The sequence below is a fragment of the Vidua macroura genome, chromosome 2, assembly GCF_024509145.1.
Source record: "Vidua macroura isolate BioBank_ID:100142 chromosome 2, ASM2450914v1, whole genome shotgun sequence".
In the NCBI taxonomy this organism is placed as follows: domain Eukaryota; kingdom Metazoa; phylum Chordata; class Aves; order Passeriformes; family Viduidae; genus Vidua; species Vidua macroura.
The window spans coordinates 37,787,792-37,808,159 of record NC_071572.1 but is presented as its reverse complement, the minus strand read 5'-3'; the positions used below and the strand labels follow the sequence as shown (position 1 = coordinate 37,808,159).

The 20,368-nt window shown below is 36.2% G+C and overlaps 1 protein-coding gene across 2 annotated transcripts in view; it reads left to right on the top strand.

Annotated features, from left to right (window-relative positions):
• The window catches only part of TPP2 (tripeptidyl peptidase 2), a 52,108-nt gene that overhangs the window by 28,195 nt on the left and 3,545 nt on the right, over window positions 1-20,368 (top strand). Inside the window, exons 20-29 of one of the 2 annotated variants that reach the window (XM_053970294.1) lie at window positions 8-104; window positions 375-512; window positions 1,768-2,012; window positions 2,210-2,288; window positions 4,167-4,205; window positions 10,771-10,922; window positions 11,012-11,108; window positions 11,953-12,083; window positions 13,354-13,561; window positions 19,879-19,998. In XM_053970294.1, coding sequence (XP_053826269.1) covers window positions 8-104; window positions 375-512; window positions 1,768-2,012; window positions 2,210-2,288; window positions 4,167-4,205; window positions 10,771-10,922; window positions 11,012-11,108; window positions 11,953-12,083; window positions 13,354-13,561; window positions 19,879-19,998 — 1,306 coding nt within the window. The remainder of the gene's footprint in view (window positions 1-7; window positions 105-374; window positions 513-1,767; window positions 2,013-2,209; window positions 2,289-4,166; window positions 4,206-10,770; window positions 10,923-11,011; window positions 11,109-11,952; window positions 12,084-13,353; window positions 13,562-19,878; window positions 19,999-20,368) is intronic. The other variant, XM_053970295.1, reaches the window with a different exon arrangement.

Sequence of the window (20,368 nt, the reverse complement as noted above, 5' to 3'; positions counted from 1 at the left end):
ACTGCAGACCAGTGAGTGCAAAAATAAAACCTTTGGGATCCAGAGATATTTTACCAAATAATCGTCAACTGTATGAGATGATTTTGACCTATAACTTCCATCAGGTAAGGGTTATGTTAGTTGGGGTTTAAGTTATTCATAAACATACCATGTTTTCTTTAACCAGGTCTTAATTTTGACTATCTTTCTCTCAGAAAGGAGGTCTAGAGTCACACTCTAGACTCCCTGCAGTCAAAAGTCTGATTTGACCCACTTTAAAAGCTAGTGTTTGAAACATGCTACATGCTAGTTATGTTATCTTTTTGAGTATGTTTGTAAGGATTGTACTTGTTTTATTCTGTAGTAATGAAATGCTTTTACCTTTCTTTTAATAGCCTAAGAGTGGAGAAGTAACTCCAAGCTGTCCACTTCTTTGTGAATTGTTGTATGAATCTGAATTTGATAGTCAGCTCTGGATTATTTTTGACCAGAACAAAAGACAAATGGGTTCAGGAGATGCCTATCCACACCAGGTACAGAGTAATGTATTTATTTTACCTTCTTTTTGCTGAAAACTGTGAAAATGTTCTTTTTTTTTTTTTATTTCCTAGGCCTCCTTTTAGCTCTTTACGTTTCCTTATGCATAATTTTAATGTTCTTATATATTCACAAGAAGCCATACAAGGTTCAGTGGTGATGTATTTGTATGAAAAAAGATAAGTGTCCATGAAATAGAACATGATTTTTTTTTTTCTCTCCTGAGGAAGGAAAAAGAGGAAAAGCTGTTAACTTCTGATTTCTTGTGATTTTGCTTGGTGCTTTTCAAGAAATGAGCTCAAAATCGTGTTATTCTTTGTTTTGTTTTTTTACAAAGATAATACCTTAAACTTTTCTATGCGAGGTGGAAAGGTCTGACTTGTGTGCTGATAGAGCAGGGGCTTCTGTATTCATGAGCGCTGTCCTTATGCTGTTGGTATCTTCAAACAGCTTTTTTGATGCTTCAGCTTTCTTTGCTTCCTGTTGCCATCTTTGAAAGAGAATTTTTTTGTACAACACTTGTAGATACTCTACCCTCTGCAGGAATCTCATTCTGCCTTAACAGACTATGTGTCTGGATCATGGTGGAAGTAGGGTGAAATAAAAAAAAAACCTAAAAAAGGAAAAAACATCATAAAAGAAACATTATTCATTTTTTTTGTTTGAAACTATATTTTACCAATATAAAATCACAATTGATCATCATCAATGTTATGTTAATTTTGATTGATTATTCTGGAAGTGTACAAAAGATAGTTTCAAGAGACATCCTTTACAGTTTATAAATTATTTTCAGAAATTGCACTGTGTAAGCTTCTGTTCCTTAACCTGCATTTTTAAGATACTGTAAAATCTAAACATCACCCTTAGTGCTTTGTTACTTAGACCTATCATGCTGTAAATCTCTGGTGTTGTGCATCATAGGATGATTCTAAAACAATTCTAAATTATTTAATCCAGGAAGAAATACCTACAGGAAGCATAACTCCCTAACCTAGGAGGGGGAGATTCTAGGAGCAGGGTAGTTCTGTGTTGTTGTTCCTTTCTAATTGGGGCTGCTTTCTGTTTCACTGCAGCAGAAAGGAAACTTAGCATACTATTGCTCAAAACAGACATGTGTTGCCCTGTCAGGTTGATAAAAATGAAAGAATGCTTTCAAAACCTGACAGTCTTATTTCTGGGGTTTGGAGGGTTTTTTGATGAATGATAAGATGTTGAATCATGGCACTTATGAGAACTTCTTTTTTTCAGTATTCCGTGAAACTGGAAAAAGGAGATTACACTATTCGGTTACAAATTCGTCATGAGCAGAACAGTGAGCTGGATCGCATCAAAGACCTGCCATTTATTGTTTCTCATAGGCTGTCTAGTACCTTGAGCTTAGATATTTATGAAAACCATAGCCTTGCTCTCTTAGGGAAGAAGAAATCCAACAGTTTGACATTACCACCAAAACACAGTCAGCCATTCTTTGTTACATCCCTGCCAGATGACAAGTAAGTTACATGTTGTTTTTCTCATCTGCATCTAGGCAGCTGCCTCTGCACCTCACTAAATAATACTTCAATAGCATCTGCCTGTCCAGGCTTGGTTATTCCTTGTGTTACTCTTTCCCTGTTTGGCTTCTTTATTGTAGTTTCCATGGAACCTTAGTGAACCTGGCTTTAACACTGAACTTACTTTCTTTGAACAGAATACCTAAAGGAGCAGGACCAGGATGTTATCTTGCAGGAAGTCTTACTCTGTCTAAAACAGAACTTGGAAAGAAAGCAGTGAGTATATGGAATGGATGACACGGGTTTTTTCTGATTTTTTTTCTAGCAATCAAATTGCATGCCAGGAAGTGATGTACTATATGGGGTTAGTACTTTAAAGAGCATTAGGTTTGGTAACTTAATACATTTTAGAAGCAGTTGTTTCATTATAAAGCCAGCATAATTTCTAGGATGTTCTATTATTATTTTCATCTTCTAATTTCAAATTTAATTGCATTTTCTAAATTTTGAGGTTTAATTCTTTTGCTCTGAAATCTTTTATTTCTAGAAGCAACTGCTTTCTTGTTGGTGTGGAGGCTTTAAAATTTACCTTATGTAACTCCCTAACTTAATATAACTTTTGAATGAAAAATACATGCATATAGTGGTACGTGCATGTTGGTTCTGTAATACTCTTCGTTGCATGCATGCAATATTCAGCAGAAACATGTGCTTTCTAAACACATATGTTACTGTTGCTAAGTAGTAGGTAACATTTTGCTGACTCAAATACATAAACAGATTTTCTTACCTGCTACACACTGTTGTTGTCAACCACTAGTATGATTGTATGCTTTGACAGAATGGTATAAGATCTCTGTGTGTGAGGCTAGAAAAAAAAGATAAAGGATCTTTTTTTACTCATAATACAGCATCCTGTGATAAACGTTTTTTAACTCTATAATGCAACAGTGATTATAGTAACTGTCACTTCTCTGTGTATCTGGTGCTGCAGTGTTTAGAAGATTCCCTTAGCTGTTTTTAAACGGATGGTAAGAGACTAAATTTTAGTCAATCCTGATGATTGTTAGTACTCAGAGATAGTTGATCTATGTGCATATACCACTAGATGTGGCTGAACAACATATATAAAACTAGAGTGTGTCTTCATAGAGAATAAGTTTCTGAGAGTAGGTTGTTATGTACCTTTAGATTTTGTTAAGCATAAAAGTTTAGTTAATTCAGTCTGAATGGTTGTACTTTTGGGGCATATTGCATGTAACTGCAGGTGAGAATGTATCAGGGGAATTCATTTATCAGTGAGGAAAAACCCAGTAAGTAGGAGCTCTAAAACACCTAGTTTAATATTTCTTTGTGATACCTGCGAGGTCGCAAGTGTGCTTTTATGAAATACATGATAAATCCATTACACTAGTGTAATTTAGTTTCCCTAGCTAGAATTGTGCGCTTCCTTGAACTATTGGTTGCAACCTTGCATGTTTAATTCTAAAATCAGACTAAGTGGCTATATACAGTAGTTTCTGGGATAGGAAGCAGGAGACAGGTAGATACAGCCTGTCAAATTTCATATGATGGAGGATACTTGAGACCTCAGACAGAAAGAAATTCTAGCTGAGATGTTCCTCATGTCATAGCCAAAGACATTACTGTTATGGTCATATTTCAATGGAAAAAGTATGGTATCAAAATAGCATCTGATACTTTCTGCTGCCTTTAGTGAACCTCAGTACGTACCAGGGGACAAAAAAGGAGGACTAGGCAGCAAAGTTGTCTCTTAAGTCAGTGGGTGGATGCAAGGTAAGGGAAAATGTATCTAATTTGTCAGTATTTATTATGAAAGAGAACAATGCCACTAAACAGTCAAAAATCTAAAATTCTGGGGCTGAATTTCTGTAATTTATTAATTGAAGCTGAGTGGTTAACAACACTTGCTTATATTGCAGGAGTAATGGATTGTATATACAGTGATGCATTGGTTTATTAATTTTAAAAACCTGAAAGAGCATGCTTTAAGAGCATGTTTGATCATACATGTGACTCTTTAAAAGCTGGAAATCTGTAGGTTGGAAGTATAACTATAATTGTACAGAGAAGGTGTCTCCATCCTGTGTGGTGTGTGCATGTTTTCTTACAGTATGTTATTCTGACTCCCAGGGGCAGTCTGCAGCAAAGCGACAAGGAAAATTTAAAAAGGTACTGAATGTTAGTTTTTGAAAAAGATATACTGAAGTCTTTTTGCATATGACTTAAAGAATTTGTCTACCAGTCTTGGTTTTTTATTTGCCTCCTTCGTCTACCTGCTTACACCTGAGTTATTTACTTCAGCACCTTTAGTATGTTTATTGGTAGAATGACAAAACATTACTGCAACACATAGCTGAGAGGCACGTGAGCATCTGTATACTTCTGCAATAAGTGCTGTAAAAATGAATGTGTTGTTAGTGGTCTGCAATTTTTCTTGTTCTTAAATACTCAGGAATGTTCAGTGTTTGTGGTCAAGACTTCTTGTGGCAAGTGTTTCTGCCTATTCTGTCTGCAGATGGAGAATCAAATATGAACCTAACACTTTGAATTGAATAATTGAATATCTAACTGTATTCCCAGTCTACTAAATTTAGAGTTGTCTTCTTTACAGTCATAAAAAACATACAAGGAAGCTAGAGTTTATACAGTCACGTAGCAGGTAGTAGTATTCACAGAATGAATTTTGGAGCATGTATCAGATAGTTTAGAAAGGGTGTGACTTTTAGTATAACAGTGTTTAATATTGTGCTTTCTTCTATTTTCACATCAATACAGATACAAATACAATATTTTACCAGGAGTCAGTATAAAACAGTTCATTTAAAAAAATGCAAAAATATATTTCACTAAACTAGCTACATAAGGTTACTGGGTTTTTTCGTGTTCTTAAGTTGTAAAGGTATTTACTTTCTGTTGATTTCAAGATACTTTGTTCTGGAGTGACATGCAGATTAACCAGGATTCTTGTTGAGAACCATGAGCCATGTTCTCTTGTTGAGAACATAGTTTGTAGTCATACTCTGTTATTTTGTGAATAGTAAGCTGGAACCTGAACCTGCTAACTTACTCTCATCTTGGTGTAATAACCACGAAGGAATGAGATTAGGCTTTCCAAGAAAGATTTTAGTGTATGTTGTTGAGTTTTATTTTCATACCTGAAAATCATGTAGATTGCTTTCAGAAAGGTAATTTAAAATCCCATGTGAATACATGACTTCCTGGTAAATAGGGTATAAGATCTTCACTAAGTGAATCTCTAACAAGGGAATTAAACTATAATAATAACACAATTTGAGTAACAAAACCTATTAAAAAGATTCCAGAGGTTGTGGTTTTTTGGGGTTTTTTTTGTTGGTTCATTTTTTTCCCTCTTTGGTTTTAGAACAGAGATTTATTTTCAGATCTGAGCACTAAAACCACCAAAGCCAAAAAGAACTGTCCTTCTTGTTACTTCCCTCTATTACTCATAGGTGTACTAGCAGCAAATAAAGTAGTGGATTTCTTCAGGGCTCCATCTTCAGCCCTGTGCTCTTCAGCATCTTCATAATGACTTGGACACAGAACTGGAAGGGATGCTGAGCAAGTCCACAGACAATACTAAATTGGGAGGAGCTGATGGCTCCATTGAAGGCAGGGAGGCTTTGCAGAGAGACCCTTGACAAAATCGGGAGCTGGGCAATCACAACCCATATGAAATGCAGCAAGGGAAAGTGCTGGGTTCTGCACCTGGGATGGGCCAACCCTGGATGTACAGTACAGACTGGGGAATGAGATGCTGGAAAGCAGTGCCATGGAAAGGGACCTGGGGGTCCTGGTTGACAGAAGGTTGAACGTGAGTCAGCAGTGCCCTGGCAGCCAGGAGGGCCAAATGTGTCCTGGGGGACATCAGGCACAGCTGTACCAGTGGGATTTGTCCTGCTCTGCTCCACACTGGGGTGGCCTCACCTTAAATATTGTATGCAGTTTTGGGCGCCACAGTATCAGAAAGATATTAAACTTTTAGAGAGTGTCCAGAGGAGAGTAATGAAGATTATGAAGGGCCTTGAGAGGAAGCTTATAAGGAGCGGCTGAGGTCACTTGGCCTGTTCAGCCTGGAGGAGACTGAGGGAAGACCTCATTGCAGTCTGCAACTTCCTCATGAGGGGAAATGGAGCCACAGACACTGGTCTCTTCTCTGTGGTGACCAGGACCTGAAGTGTCCTGAAGTTGTGTCAGGGGAGGTTTAGGTTGCATATTAGAAGAAGATTCTTTGCCCACAGGGTGGTTGGCATTGGAACATGCTCCCCAGAGAAGTCACAGCATCAGCCTGACTGTCACAGCATCAGCCTGACTGTCACAGCATCTGACTGACAAAGAAAGTTCAAGAAGGGTTTGGACAATACTCTTGGGCACATGGTGTGACTCTTGGAGATAGTGCTGTGCAGGGCCAGAAGCTGGACATGATGATCATTTGATCCCTTCCAACTTGGCATATTCTGTGAAATAAAACTCAATGTATTTCAGGGCATTGTTCTGTAAGAGCTCCAATTAATGCATTTTGCTGAGAATGCAACTCAGAGGCCTTCCTAGTTTAAAAATGCTGGTATTTACCCTGCCCAGTCATAGATTTACATGCAGTTAAGATGTTTTCCAGCACAGAAAACTTGTTTATATATTTCTTCAGTGACGCAGTCAGTCAAAAAAGTATGTGTAGATTTTTCGTATTTTTCAAAGATAGGTCCAGGCCCTCTTGTAAGATTAGTAGCCCTCTTTGCCATAAGGTCACACTGCTGATTCATGTTCAACCTGGTGTCCACCAGGATGCCAAGCTGCTTTCCTATTGGATGGCCCCCAGCATGTAGTGTGCCTGGATTTATTCTTTTCCAGTTCTTGCACTTCTCTTTGTTGAACTTCATGAGGCTCCTGTTGAGCCCATTTCTGCAGCCTTTTGAGGGCCCTCTGGATGGCAGCAGACGCTCTGGCATCTCAGCCACTCCTCCCAGTTTGGTGTCACTAGCAGATGTGCTGAGGGTGCCTTCTGCCTCCATCATCCAGGTAACTAATAATGACATCAGACGGCGTTCAATCCAGAATTGACTCCTGGGGCACACAATTAGTTACTGACCTCCAACTGTGTGTCACTGACCACCTGCTGGGCCCAGATGTTCAGCAGGTTTCAGTCCACCTGGCTGCACCTCTGTTTTGCATAAAAGCAGTTTGTGGTTATGCCAGGAAATAGCAGCCTAGGTTTCCAAAGATAGTTAACTCTTTTATGCTGTACAAAAATGTCAATGAGTTCTTGCCACATAATAAACTGGTGTTTTTGTTTTCATTTGTAACACAGTTACAATCTGATTACATTTTCCCCTTGTCTCCAAGCTTTGTCCAGAACATAGTTAGAATTAAAAACATATCATTGACTTTTTCAGGTCTGTAAGAATGATTTTTTTGTTGGTTTACATAATGCAGCTTTTGAACAGCAATATGTAACAATTAGCCAAGGGATGGAAAGTTTCTACACCTTTTTCCCTATTCTGCTGTCCTTTCTTCCAGTTTAAAGCAAGAAATGCATTACGCAAATATTAATAAGTACTACTGGAAGACTAATAAATACCACTGTGAACACAAATGTAAAAGGGTGACTTCATTTGAGCATAAAGATACTATCCCTGTTTAACCATGAGGCATTCAAAATTAGGATGAAGCGTGTGTCTGATACAATTTTGTGTAAGCCTGCCTGGTGATTTCAAGAAACTTAAATTAATTTTGCATTAAATGACAGTTGCCATAAAAATAAGCAACATTGCACAAATTGTATGCATCTTAAAACAGATTCAAATTCCATATGTATATTCATCTGTATATGTGCAGATAGGCATTAATATGAAGACACTTACTAAATGGAAAATGAGACCTGGGGCATGTTCCTAGAGGGAGCTTTTTTCCTGTGGTTAGCTTTGCTGTGAATGCTTTGAAGTACAAATAACAATAGTTTTATATGTGCTTTACATATAAAGTACTAGATGTTAAAATACCGGACAGAAATCTAAATTGAAACCTTGAAGCCAAATTAACTGTTAATTAAGCTCTTTCAAGAGGTGACTGTTTTGATGGCACTGTGCTTGTTTATGTGTGTAGTTTGAGGCTTACGAGACTCCACAGAGTACATTGACTGAAGTGCGTATCCCATATTCTTCCCAATTTCTCAATGTTGCATATCTTTTTAAAGGATAAATTTGAAAGTTTCCTTAAAGTAATTTTTTAAGTGGATAATATGCTCACTTGCTGTCTTTCTCTGACTATATAGCTCTCTGTCTTTCTGTAAGTATATATAAAATGAAATCTAGTACACTACTCTAGGAATTCTATTCCTGTCAGAGAGAAATTTTAAATAAGAAAACAGATTGGAGTGTTGAATTGTGAAGAGCTGCCCTTGTTCTCCTTACTCTCTAACGATGAATGTTTCTGTAATGGCAATGACAGAGCCATTCTGAGATCTTCTGGTACCTAGGGAGTTGCCAAGTGTTATAAATTATCCTAGTGTTTGCAGATAAAATAAATAAACCTTCAGTCCCTCTTAATGCCCTGTAATAGTTAGTTAAATGTGATAATAACCTAAACTTTATTTATCCCATGAAATAATTTTGAGGTCTGTAGAGAAGTCTGCTCTGTAAGCTCTTTTGAGAGGAGGGTGCCTGTGGCTGAAGCTCATTGTTTTCCTTTCAGTGGTCATAGCTTGTAATGCTTGTAGAACCTCATGAGACCAAAAGTACCTATGTGAGAGCACGGGAAGATGACATTTTACTGTTGATGGTTTAGCTACATAGGGTTAGTTTCTCAAAATGCAAGTGTTCATCCACATAAGCGAGATTTTGTTAATCCAGTTATGTTTGGTTTGAAATTTAAACCAGAGTTGTAGAGCCTTCTCATATAGACAAGGCTTGAGAATGCAGAGGTCATCTAGATATATAACTTCAAAAATATGCTGCCAGGTGAAATGAAAATAGACTTTCAAAAAGGAAGTCCTCAACTCTTGGAAGACTATTTCTTAGAAAGGCAGGTTTCTTTCTTAGGCAAATACTAGTCTCGGTAGAGCACGTCTTTTAGAAGACATTGTAAAGTAAGATTTTTGTGCTGAACTAGCTTCTTAGACTTCTTAAAATGTTTGGTTTGCTTTAGATACCTCTGTATCTTCCTGTATGTACTTCCGTGACATGTTTTGTCATGCTCTGGCCTAGGTCTTGCTGGAGGCTCATTTGGGTGTAGTGGCTGTCTGCACGCTTCATACTTGCAATGCATGTGTGCAGGATAGTTCCTGTGAAAGCTACACTTTAATGCAGATTGGTTATCTGAACTAGTTTTCAAAAAAAGTATTTAAATGTCCATGTTGTGACTCTGTGGTTACATATTAAGTGTCTGGAAAAAATTTTTGAGGGAATACTGAAGTCACTTTTACCAGTATTGTATTCAGTAACCCACAGCAAGATGCCGGTCTGTTAGAGCTGCAAGTTCAAATAAAATTTTTCTGCAGCATGGTTTTTGAATGCTTCAGAAGTGTAGTGTTAAAGTTCATTATTGCAGTTTCTGTCATCATTTTACTTGCTATTTAAGTAACTTTAACTCCGTCTTATACACAAGGGTTAATTTTACTATACAATGCTGACCTGGTTTATGGGAAGCATTCCCACAAATGTATTCTGGAATAATTGATAAGAAAAATTAAATTGCCACAGTAATATTTTGGACCATGTTGCAACAGAGTAGTGGTATCTGGAGGATTTAAACTAATGTGATCTTCTCTGTGAAGTATCCTGTATTTAAAGTAGTGGGACATGTGCCACTCACTGTTTAGGGAGAGGCTTATTAAAAGACTGCAACATTAAAACCAAAAGGAACAAATGGCCTCACCCAGCAGTTTGATGTTATAGAAGCAGTGGATGGAACCTAATGCTACTTGCAAACTTTATATGTAAATTGTCAGGAAATGGACTTCAAGGACATGGTCTTAAGTTAGGATTTTCCTTTTAAATAGCTGTAACTGGTTTTCACGTGCTGGTTATTGATTAGTGTAGCATGAATGCAAACTATAGTCCTATTTCTATGCTACCATTTAAGATATAAAAAAAAATCTTGCTGTTGTGTCTACTTAATTAGAACTGAGATTCAGGTGAAACTGGAGAGTCTGCAGTAGCAAACTGGGAATCAGTTGACTGTGGATGCATCAGCTAATTCAGTATGCACATGGAAGAAGTAGTATCTTGGGAGTAATAAACATATCCTGTGACATGTTTCATGTTTATCCTACTGTGGTACTATTTTTTTAGAGTTCAGCTATCTTTATTCATTTGTTTATTGCCAGATTTGTACGATAGGATCTCTTTCTTTTTTCCCTTATTCTTTTAACCAGGTTATTTGATTTTTTTATCAACAAACAAACAGAAAACCACCTACCTTATTCCTTAACTAATATTATGTAAAATTATGTGACTGTAAAAATATCAAATTAGCTAAATTTTAGGCTTTCCTTTCTTATACCTAGTGTGCTGTTTTAATATTTACATCCTTGCATTGCTTAGAATAAAAACTCAAAGCAGTTCCTGAATTTTTACTGTCTAATATCTTTGCTCTCAGAATCCTTACTCACTATATGTGTAGCTCAGAGTAGTTGCTGGCTGTGATTTAGCTTTCATATGACACACAAAAAAAAAAACTGTACTGTATCCCTCTGAGTATGTGTCTCTTTTCCCACCTCCAGGATGTCCTTACTGTTCATTATCATCTGATACCTTCACCATCAAAGAGTAAAAACGGCAGCAAAGAGAAAGAAAAAGAACAGGAAAAAGAAAAAGATGCAAAAGAAGAATTTGCTGAAGCTTTAAGAGACCTAAAAATACAGTGGATGACCAAGTATGTCTGCTGTCATTACTACACAAGCTTGAAGTTCAGAAAAATACTCAGAATCTGTTCTTTCATTGCTATATCCTCCTCTCTTCTAGGCTGGATACAACTGATATGTACAGTGAGTTGAAAGAAGCATTTCCTAATCATCTTCCTCTGTATGTTGCAAGACTTCATCAGCTGGATTCTGAAAAGGTTATTTAACACTTAAACTTGATTTGTCTCAATGCACCCATGTAGCCTAAACAGCTAAGTCTTTCTTCGTGCACATTTGAACTTGAAGTGATTGTACACAGTATTAAAAAGCAGAAATTTCTAATTAGAGTGACAGGTACCTCCTTTGACTGTAATTTACCTAATTCCACATAAGAATGAAAGAAAGTATGCCTAACCAAAGTGTGTTTGCTCATCAGGTTATTCCTTGTTCAGTTAAACACGTTAAGTTTTCATACTTATGTAGTCTGCAACAGTTTTATTCTGGATGGTGGCTACTGAGACAAACACACATCCTGTTTTGTTTCTCTTCTGGACTGTTAATTTCTCCTAGCAGCATGACTCAGACAGCTGAGGACAGTAACCCTCTAAAGTGACACAGCTAAATCTAGCTTCCATTATTGTCCTCAAAAATGGGAACTGTCAACAGAAGAGTTTGTGTGTGTTTTTTTTTCATCTTGAAGACAAACACCTTTGTGCATATGCCACTAACTTGAATATTTTTCTTTTCATTTCATTCTGATTTTATATTTATTTCTGAATTGAATAATTGCTACATTATACAAAAGTACTGATTTGTTCTGAAAGGTGATTCTCTTTCTGCAACCTCAAACCATATTTCACAGTTTGTTTTCAATGAAATGGACTAAGTATGCAGGAAATATTGAAGACTTTCCAGAGCGTTATAAGTAAAATTTGAACAAAATGGAGAAAATAGTATGTTGAATGATCAGGTGTTATTTCTGCATGGCTTTGCAATCACCCTAATGTTAGTAGAATCAACAACGATTTTATGGTGCTGAACATCTTTATATTCTTGTTTTAGGAACGAATGAAAAGACTTGATGAAATCGTTGAAGCTGCAAATACAGTAATCTCTCATATTGATCAAACAGCATTAGCAGTATATTTTGCCATGAAGACTGATCCCAGGCCTGATGCAACTACTATAAAAAAGTACCTACCCAGTAAATAATTTTCCTGCATCTTATTTCTGTAGTCTATGTACTTTGTCTCTGCATGTAAGAAATGGAATGACTGAAACTTCTTTTGATAAATTGTATTATTTTTTTGTGGCACACGCAATTTAAAATATGATGACATAATGGTTGTGTTCTCGTATTATATCTCCAGAATGCAGGGACACTGAAACTTCCAATTTTTTATATATTCAATAAAATAAATAAGGGTTCTTTCAGGATTTAAATGTATCAGAAAAAATGGGATTTGAAGTTGTTGTATCAAGCTTAGTCTAAGCTCAGAGGGACCACTGGATTATTAGTAGAAGTATCTGTTTTGAATGCTGATTGCCTTTTCTTTATATTTTGCAACCTTTCCCATCTGTATTTGAGGACAAAATTTATATCAGCCAAGGAAGTAACTGCTTGCATGCGAGAGATTTTGTTCGTGAAAAGCGTGATGACCATGCTTCAGAGTATTTGAGACCCATTGTTCTTCTTTAGGTTTAGATTGTTCCTCTGTACTATCCGTATGTATATCCTTAGCAAGATAGTATTTTGGAGGTGACACGTTAGTCTGGAGAATTAAGTGATGGATTTTGCTGTGTGTAGTAGCATGGTTTTAGTAAAAGAACAGCAGATCTGAATATTAGGCCCTTAAAATGGGAGATGCATCTTTGTTGATTATCTGTAAAATATCAGATCTCAATTGTAAAGCTAGTCCATCTGTTCTAGCTATCCTGAATCCAGATTTGTGTGTAATTCTAGAATTGCTGATATAAAAGCAAAGCTGTGGCATAATAAACTTAATTCTAAACATTTCTTGGTAGGTTGATCCAGTAGGTCATGTGTTTTGAATATAACATTGAATTTGAATACCAAATTCAATGGTGCTTTAAATGGATGCAAGTCCTTTGAAGTCAGCAGAATTATATCTGCTTATGTTACTGGTGGATTCAACTCTCTGTTTATAATGCCAGGAACTATAAAGCTGTATTTCTAGATTCTGACTTACTTTTAGAATCCTGAGTTGCCCTTGCTTTAAGTCATCTAAGGCATTTCAAACTTAGAAGAATGATTGAGTATCTTTAATGCATAGTGTCTGGGTAATCTTTTATGGTTAGTTTAATTTATAGTAAATAGCCTTCTGTGTACTAATGACTGTAAACTTTTTAGCTTAAACTGAGTTAACACTGTTTCTGTTCTTAAGGAGGTAGCCACAGAAGATTCTAAATATTTATCATACTGGTTTTTTTTTTTCTCCCTAGTGAAATGGAAAAACAGAAGAGTACTTTAGTGGATGCACTTTGTCGAAAGGGAAGTGCACTGGCTGACCAACTTCTTCATCTGCAGACCCAAGAAGGGGCTGCTTCCAGTGATGCAGAAGGCAAAGATGAGGATCATGAAAGCTGCTCAGAAGCTTTGACAGAGACATTCTGGGAAACAACAAAATGGACTGATCTTTCTGACAGCAAGGTAAGAGACCAGAGCACATTTTTTTTTCATTTGCATGTTGGGTTTTCTGATGGTTTCTTCTGGAATTATGCACGGCCTTTGTGTGCACAGCCTTGTACATTCCTCCCTATAACTTTGCCATGATGTTCCCCCCTGTACATTGTGCTTCCTTTATTATCTTTTTCCACAGAGATTTTGCCAAGCTTGTCAAATCTGTGGCAAGCCCATCTCTGTTCAAGTGGAGATAGAGGTTAAGTGAAGGGTGTAAGATAGTACCAGATTTCCACAAAAAAAGCTGCTTCCTTTACTGAATTACTTCTTTCTGTACTTTCCAGGGAATATTTTCGATTAACCTCTGCGCTCTTGTAGCTTTTCACACAGAGGTGTGCAGCATCCCCACCCTATTCAGTCCTGCATGCTGTAGCCTCTTCCACACTGTGGACAAGAGAAGTTTTGTGTTTTGCTGTCAGTAATGTCTGTAGAGGTAAAGGAAGAAACCCTTGGAAATAATTACACTTACATATTTATTAGCATGGACTTCCCTGACATTTTTGAGTTCCTGATCCCAAGAGTTGAATTTTTTTTCTCCTTCATTCAAGACAGCAGTTCCATAAGGGAAAAAAATCCATTGTAGGTGATTAGTTACGTAGCTTTTAATTTGGAGAGATTATGACTTTGTATTCTTAACTTTTGAACTATTGATGTTAATTAGTTTCTGAACTTAACTGTCACATATGGATGTGTCTTAGTGGAAGGTGGAGTGACCAGGCTATTTGTTGATAATTAGCACTTCAGATAGTTACAAAAGAAAAACTTAATAAGAGTAGAGAAAAAAAAAAAAAAAAAAGAAACAAAAAAAAAATAAAATAAAGCATTTAACTTCCTTGACAGTAGATAAACTTCCTGTAAGAACTTGTGCTTTAGGTGGAGGCTTGGTCAAGAAGGTTGATGGTGCTTACCCTCCTCACTTTCATGTATATGTCCTTGTACACATACATCTTTTCAGGATATCTTCTCTAACAGTTAACTGATGATAATATCATAGGGTAGCAGATTTTGTGCTTCAGTCATATTTTGGGACATTATTTTCTTGCTGTCTGTTTGTAAATGCAGTACTTTGTTCCAGCATAGGTAACCTCTAGTTTATTTCTGTCTCCTGTTCTTTATTTTTCATAGCTGATGAGAATAATTTCAGTGGAAGAATGCCAATATAGACATTTTGTTGGGATGTTCACTGTTTGGCTTTTATTTCAAGACAGATAGCATTGCTAAGCTGTGTGCTTTGGGCCTGGAATAAGTAACTCTGATTTGAGTTCTGTGGATTAGGAACCTCTCTGACTGTCTTAACCATGGATTTGTCAAAGTGTATATTCAGATTTTGCTCTGAATTGATTCTTCTCTATTGTTAAATTGGTACTAACAGAGCAAAACTTCTCTAGATTTTTGTAGCATTTCATATGGAAATAACTTCCATCCTGTTTATGTAGAATGTTTCTCTTCTTTTTCCTACTTTTTTGTGTTTTATTACTCAAATTGAAATCTGAACTGATGGACTGTTAGGAGCTACTGGACTGCTACAGCGCTACTTGTAGGGTGCAAAAACAGTCGGTAAAAAAAAAAAGCCTTCCACAAAAGCAAAACGAAACAAGGAATTCATTCTCCACTTTCCATGGGCTGGCAGGTGTTCAGCCATCTCCAGGAAAGCCAGGCTCCATCATGTGCAACCGTGATTTGGGAAGACAAACACCATCTCTCCTTCTTACTGAGCTCTATATGCTAATTATGGTGCCATATGGTGTGGGATATCCCTTTGGTCACTTGGGGTCAGCTGTCCTGGCTGTAATCCACTCCCAACTCCTTGTGTACCACCACCAGCCTTCTCACTGGTGGAGTGGGATGAGATGCAGAAAAGGTCTGGACTCTGCAAGCACTACTCAGCAACAGCTAAAACATTTGTGAGTTATCAACACTGTTTGCAGCACAAATCAAAAGCAAAGCCCCATACCAGCTGTTGTGAAGAAAATAAATTAGCCCATCCTAAACCAGGACAGATTGAAAGTGGAGCTGTCAAGTCAGATAGAGGATGGACCTTGTGTTAAAGTCCTTCAAAGGAGAGTTGTCAAGAGACAGCCAGCTTATTCTGAAGCAGTGTGTTGGAGATGAAAATGTGAAGCTCTTCTTTGGAGCTCTTCTTTTATCTAGACATGGCTGTGTAATATTGGCACTCCAAAGATGGAACATCTGGGTGAAAAAGGATGGAAAGCAGGCATTTAAGTACTGCACTGATCATTCAATTATATATATATATATATATATATATATATGACTTAAGTTAGAAGCATTGCTCTAAGTGTGTTTAGTTCTATGTTTCCTATAAAGTTCATGCAGCTGTCAGTAATTAAAAGGCTAAGTAAATTTTTGGAAACCAAGAGAGACCATGTTTTCTTTTAGGTTGTTTCTAAAGCGGAATCAGGAGCATCATCACTTTTCTGTGTGTTTCTTCTCACCTTCTAGTAAATAAAGTACTGTCCCTTGTTTCACCTCTCCTCTGCAGATGTAGCACCTGGGCAACACAGGGTATTTCATAGTTCCTTTGAATTGTCTGTCTGTCATTGAAGTAACCTGCTTGTCACCATATTGTAGCACTATATGTAGGGAAGTGACTTTAATTTTGATAGTAAGTGCATTTGTTCATACTTTCAGCTAGTGTCTGAAGGTTCGTTTTAAACTAAAAATGAAAGAAAATATTTATGTCCCCTGTGTACACAAAAGCATTTGAAATAAACTCCAGTTAAGACACCTTTATGCAGCAAGTATTTGATAGATTATGCAAACATGTTTATGATAGTACTTTAGTTTTTTTCCTAAACATGACTTTAAATTTTGTAGGCCAAAATCCTCAGTTTTAAACACAACTGGTACAGGAGAGTAGTAGGATGTTGTGTGTTTGCTATTGGGAATGACTAATCTGTAGAATGTAATGCCCCTCAACCTTTATTAGCCATGGGGGAAAAGCAAAAAGTCACACTTAAAAATAAGTTTAAAAACAAGTAAAAGGCCCATCTTATCTTTTAAACATCTTTAGCCTGGATTGTTTTTCCTGATACTGTTTATATTGTCTGATGCAGCTGTGTTTTGCAGCTGATTTTATTCAGTCACTGCTAAAAATGTGTTGCTAGATATTTGATTCCTTTACCTCTCCTTGCTTCCATGAAAACGAGTACATTTTTTTTTATTAATGTAGTTTTTATTTGTAATAGGGCAATTAATAGAGCAGAGAAAAATCAACAAATGTAGCTAAGAAAGCAGAGTTTATTGCTATAGATGTATATGAACCTGATAAAGCTCATTTGTTGGGAATTGTAAATATTACCACTTCAGTGTTCTTAAAAATAGCTGGAGTCTGTTACCTAGAGATTGTATTGTTTAACCTAGTATTTTAACTAGAGGTAAATGTAGGTATATTTTAATCAGCTCTTTAAATGATGAATTAATTGATTATACAAGTCTCTTTCCATAGGTAACAACATTAGAATACTAGAAAAGTTTCACTAGGCATTTTAGTATTGCTGGATTCAAACACATTTTTTAAAGAATGTTTTCTACGTTTTAAATACTTCAACCCGACAAATGTCTTCAGAGAAATAATTTCAGCATTTTACTGTCCTATATATGTATCTTTATAGCCAGTGGCTAGTTAGGAGGTGATCGTCCCAACACTTCCATGGGTCTGGCTCCTAGCATATGTAGTATTCCAGGCCATTAGCTTGGGGAATAAAATATCTTTACTGTGATTTCTGCCCCCCCCCCCCCCCCCCCCAGTATCCTAGATGTATGCATTGCCTTTTCTCAATACCCTTTTATTGCTCTTTGTACAATTTCTGGCCCATATTGCTTGTTATGCAAAAGCTGGCCTTCATTATATTTATTACTTAATTTATTATTTCATTATATAGTTATGAAATAGTATCAAATACTTTGAAGCCATTGCTATTCTTTCATCTAACAATTTGGTTTTGGATACTACAACTAGGTTTATTTGATGGTTTTATACATTCAGGTAGCAGCTGTTTTCTCTGTTATATCTTAATAGCACTCCAGTTTACATTTTCCTTACATGTCAAGGAATCATAACCTTTATAAAGCTTGCAGTATTTTATCTCTAAGGCTTTATTTGTCCAATATATGTACATATTTATCTAACATATTTTGTTTCTAAACAAATTCTGTTTTTAAAGCAACTCATACATTATTTGTAACTTCTAAAGTGCTAATGAATTTTTAGTTTTGCTGAACTTGTATACAGTTGATTGGGGTTTTTTTCCGAACACTAAGACAGAAATTATTGTCTTGTATCAAGAGCTCTTGGAGCATTGTTTTCAACCTTTTGGTTCAGCAGAGAACCTTTTTCTCATTTAGAAATACCCAACCTTTTATTTGGCCGGAGCAAGGGTATTTCGTAAAATGCTTTGTTTTCTTGCCACAAAAACTCTAGGAAGCCCTGTTACGAAAGAAATGCTGTCAAGTGGCTTTCCTCCTGCCTTTATCACTGATGTTCAATAACCATTCAAAACTTACAGGGTCAGGTAAGAGCTATCTTCATAGAGCAGTGACATTATTTCTGATTAGCCTCAGAAATGTTATATTTGCTGAGAGCTCCAATGCATTTTAATTTGATTTTTTTTGTTTGTTTTTTTTGTTTTGTGGTTCTATCATCTTTTACAGAAGGGAATTTTTTTTTTTTGTAAGTTTAGTTTAGCCAACTAAATCTGCTAATAGATCCACTAAGCAGTTATTCAGAAATGTTTGCTAATACGTTTTGCTTTGGGAACAAATCCAAAATAATTGGATTGAGAATGCAGCATGCAGAGTATTTTTCCAATAGCAATATTTGGAAAATTGTATGTGTGAATGGTGCTGTATGCTCATTGTTGCATATATGTGTGTGTTGTAAGCTACAGCAGCTTAAGTGACTATTTCAACACAGCAAAATAAGTATTTGAAGACAGAAGAATAATAAGCAACTCTTGAATACTTTGGCATAGTATCTGGAAGCTTTAAAATTACACCTTGACTTGCTTGATAATTAAGTTTATTTCTTTTTTATATTTTAACTATTTATTGATCCTGCAAAGACTTGTGCATTGATTAACATTAAGTGGAAGTGTTCAGGCTGCTAACACTAGACAGGTTCTTCACTCCTTTCAAGATTCAGATCTCTGATTCCCTAATGTTTATATTCTTGAGAAATATTGGGGGGTTTTTTTCTGTAATGGAAAATGTGTTTCTGAACATCCTTGAAGGGTTTCTGTTAGCTTTTCTTAATGGGATATTTTAAGTGGGAAATCTTCAACCTTTATTGTAGAGTCAGAAAAAAGGAAAAATGTTGTAGTGAATGAGGGGAAATGAATAGCAAGCTCTAATAAAATATTTCATAAGCACTGCCAACAACAGACACACCACCATATTCACCAACTTTACTGCTGTCACTTTTCAGTAAAAAAATGAAAAATATCTTATTTACTGTGACTGTTCCAAAGGGAATATATGAAAGTGTCTTGATTGCTCTAATTCTTAGTGTTGCAGCTGGTGAAATGGTTTAAACCATCTTGCCACACCCTGAACGCTGTCAGTGTTCGGGTGTTAAGAAACTAAATTTATTATACATTAGGTCTTAGGGAGACACATTCATTTGCTCACATGAACTACTGCACTGGTAAGGACTATAAGCTGGGTTTTTAGAAATAATAATATCAAGAGGGAGATGTTTTATCATCTCTTCTTAAAAAGTTACCAATAGTGAGGAGCTGACCTAAAACCTGAGGCTTGTCTTCATGCTTACCTGTCTTCATTGCTTGTTTATAATTATATACATTTCTCTGTCTTTGTCTATATATATCATTCACTGTATACATTCATACTTGTTTCTGCAGTAAGTTTGTGACTACCTAGGAATTAAAGTTCTCAATTTGGTTTTTGCTTCTCTGGGTCAAAAATACACCTGCCTGGTTGGTGATTAATTATCTTTTTAATATGCCTTACAGTTGCCTATAGAGAATGAAAATCCAAAGGAGCGAGAAAAGTGACAAAAAAATTAAAATAGTGACATCTGTGTTACATAAGTTCTGAAGTCAAATATGTTTGTGAAGTCAGAAATAGTCTCTAGGAAGTTCATGTTTATAACTACTACTGTGAATCATCTGTTATATTGCAAATACCTTATGTAAATGTTTTACTTTGAATCACTCTGCTACCTGAACAGTATTTGATCTTACTTGTTAAACCTTGTAAATATTAAAATACCTAATTTTCTTTGGTTTTTTAAATTTGTATTGTAGGTTTTGACTTTTGCCTATAAGCATGCATTGGTAAATAAAATGTATGGAAGAGGGCTCAAGTTTGCCACAAAACTTGCAGAAGAAAAGCCAACAAAGGACAACTTAAAAAACTGCATTCAGGTAAGGAGTGTTTGGTCGAATAATGGGGCTGTGTTCATGCTGAGTAAGCTTTCAGAAGTAAGATATAAGTCTTCCGGAATTTTTTGTACTCTTCTCATTTTAGAAAGCACTAAATGTAATATTTTAAATTTATCCAGGTTTTGTGACTCAGCCTTCATTTGAAACAGTGATTTTTTTTTCTCCCCTTTCTTTTTCTAGAATAACTTGTTTGTGAGTAACTGTTGTTTTTAGCAGATTTGCTTTTTGCAACTTACTTTGGGGCATAAAGGAAGTAGAGACAACTTAGTCAAAGATATCTGCATAAAATATGCTGCTGTTTAACCACTCGGGGTTTTTTTTACTATTATTAATCATAATTACTGCTCGTAGA